The sequence below is a fragment of the Thalia democratica genome, chromosome 2 (assembly GCF_965202585.1).
Source record: "Thalia democratica chromosome 2, ktThaDemo2.hap1.1, whole genome shotgun sequence".
Classification (NCBI taxonomy): domain Eukaryota; kingdom Metazoa; phylum Chordata; class Thaliacea; order Salpida; family Salpidae; genus Thalia; species Thalia democratica.
In genome coordinates this window covers 98,729,057-98,731,898 of record NC_139166.1, presented here as the reverse complement: position 1 = coordinate 98,731,898, position 2,842 = coordinate 98,729,057, and the positions used below count along the sequence as shown (strand labels likewise).

General features: G+C 25.2%; 1 protein-coding gene across 1 annotated transcript; it reads left to right on the top strand.

The window, feature by feature from the left end:
* The first annotated feature begins 216 nt into the window (after positions 1 to 216).
* Positions 217 to 1,107, top strand: LOC145829143 (kelch-like protein 40). Its single transcript, XM_082936872.1, has one exon. The coding sequence runs from the start codon at positions 217 to 219 to the stop codon at positions 1,105 to 1,107; it is 891 nt and encodes a 296-aa protein (XP_082792998.1).
* The last annotated feature ends 1,735 nt before the right edge of the window (positions 1,108 to 2,842 follow it).

Genomic DNA, 2,842 nt, shown 5'->3' with positions numbered 1-2,842 from the left:
ATTGACTCAGAAGTTGAAGTTTATTATTCAGCAAACAAATGGTTAAATCACAACATAGAAGAACGTAGAAAATTTGCAAAACACTTGTTATTAAAAGTTCGTCTTAATCTTTTATCAGAACACTGTTTAAAATATCTTATAAATTTTTCTTCGTGTATTTCTAAGAACAATGATTGTCTTGAAGTGTTGAAAAACAGAGATATTTTTTATCAGAATATGCCTACTATTTACAATAAAAGTAGACAATGTAACCAAAACATGTTTAATATTCTTTTTTGTGGAGGTATAGCTAATAATGGTCTAAAATCTATAAACCAAGTAAAAGTAATAAATGTGAACAATTTTCGGGAACTCAAGGACCTTACTCCAATGTTAGAAGAAAGACATTATTTTAAATCGGTATATCTTAAAGGTGAAGTTTATGTATTTAGTGGATGTTATACAAGAAGATGTTTAAATTTGGTTGAAAAATTCTCATGTATAACTAATAAATGGGTTAAACTAAGTGATATACCTTATCGACGTCAGTATTTTTGTACTTGTGCATTTATAGACAAGGTTTATATAATCGGTGGTCATGGTTTCGGATACGGTAGTTTGAATTCTTGTCTTCAATTTGATATTAAGAAATTTAAATGGAAAGAAGTTGCAAAAATAAACGAATTAAGAGAAGAAGCAGCTTGTTCAATATATGAAGGAAACATTTTAGTTTCTGGTGGAAATAACAATGGACAAATTTTAAACACAGTAGAATTGTATGATGTTTTTGCTGATACTTGGACACCAATGCCAAATATGATTGAAAGAAGATATGATCATTGTTTAGTTCGTCTTAAAAGCAAAATATTTGCAATTGGTGGTGCAAGCTTAAACACAAATTGTGAAGTTTTTGATAAAGTTAGCTATATGTTTACCACAGTTGAAACACCTAAGTTTAATTCGTATAGAGTGGAATCTGTTTTAGTTGGAAGTAGAATATTTGTTTTTCAAAACGATACAAAAGTTGTATTATGCTATGATGATGATAAATGTGAATGGACAGAAAAATTATGTAAAGCAACTGAAAATATTGGTCATTACTCATCTGTCAAAATACCTTTCTATTAAAACAACCGACACACATATATTAAATGTTATTTTTACTAGTTTGTAAAAGTTGTGTAATAATTTAACAATTATGAACTTAAACTCATAAAATAAGACGTTAACAAAACAAATTTGTTTATCAAAGTATATTTATTAGTCTCTTTATGCTTCCAAGATTTAAAATTTAGTGGTTTACGTGGTGAAATATTTTTTTCGTTCTAAAGATTATTTACGACGTTAAAACAAACAAGACACTTAAAATATTTTAACGTATTTGATAACTTTATATTTTTTGTAGGTCTATAACGATTACTTATCCCTTGAAAAAAATTCTAATAAAGTTTTAAATGATTTTGTATGTAAGAAAGTCTGATTTCACTACTAAAAAAACGTTTTTATGGAAAGTTATAACAGAATAAGAGTCTTGTTATTTTTAAAACCCTTATAAAATGTAAATGTAAAAAAAATCCTCACAAGGTTCAATTTCTTAAAACAATGAAGCTATAGTAGTTTTCTTAAATAAAATAGATTTAACTTAAACTTCTATTTTCTTATAAGTTTATATTATGATAATGCTAAATGGTAATAAATTGTTGTTGTTGTACTTATATTTATTTTGAAATAAACTGATGCTAACTATACTGTTGTGCTTATTTATATTTAATATGTAGCTAATTTCAAAACAAAGAAAAATATAATTTTTGGTAAGATCTTTTTTTACTATTTGTTACTATCTGTTATTACTTTACAACAATATAAAACTAAAATTAAATATAAACTTATTTTAAATGTTTACTACCATGTTTTTTAGTTAATTTTGAAATATATGACTAATTTTATTTACAAATAGCTAATTGTTATCACTCTTAATTAAAATCAGCACAACAAAAATGATTGGAAGTGCTTTTTATTTATTAGTTTAAATATCTTGTTTACTTTAAAAATGGAGCATAGTTTATTATTATTGAAGCTTTCTAATGAACTAGTGCAAATAAACGTCTTTTCATAACAGTTCAAGTTATTATTTAGCATATATGTAGTTAGTACTTATACCCGATTTAATTTACATTTAATTACTGGTGGTTGTATAATGTTCTAGACTTAATCTTGATTCTAATAAAACTATTACTCTAAAACAGTTATTTTTATACATTATTAACTTAAAACTACATTTTAACGCTCTTTTGAGATTTAATAGAATGGAAAACAACAAAATACTTTTCTTACAATTGTTTATTAACTAGTAATTTTATAAGAGTATGCGCTATCTAGGCGCTTTGAAAAAATTACAAAGCTTGTTAGTATATTTATTATTCATCAATTAGAAATGCATATAGATTTGATACGTGAAATCGACTGGCCCAGACGCAGTTGCAGAATTCTAAATGTTAATTATCAAACTTATATAAATAAATATCGATTGTTGAGAAAAAAAAAGATATAAACCAAAACTGCAAGAATTTAAAAAAATGTAATATACTGACAATTATTATAAATCTTTTACCATTGAAAAATTGCCTAAATTTATAAAGTTTAGAGAAATTTTTCATATTTAAACCTATAAAGTATTTACAAAATTATTTTCGGTGAAAAGCAGAACAGGACAGAGTTATCAATCGTTGGTGAGTAGATATGAATTATATTAATCTATTGTCGAACTTTTATTGCGTTACGTCAATTCCCTGCAGAGCAGTTCATTAGACACTAACAAAAGCTGTAAAATAAAAGTTTACAGAGCTATGAGTTGGAAAATAAA

Excerpts from the sequence above, each read along its gene's own strand:
- LOC145829143 (XM_082936872.1), top strand. The coding sequence starts at position 217 with ATGCCTACTATTTACAATAAAAGTAGACAATGTAACCAAAACATGTTT.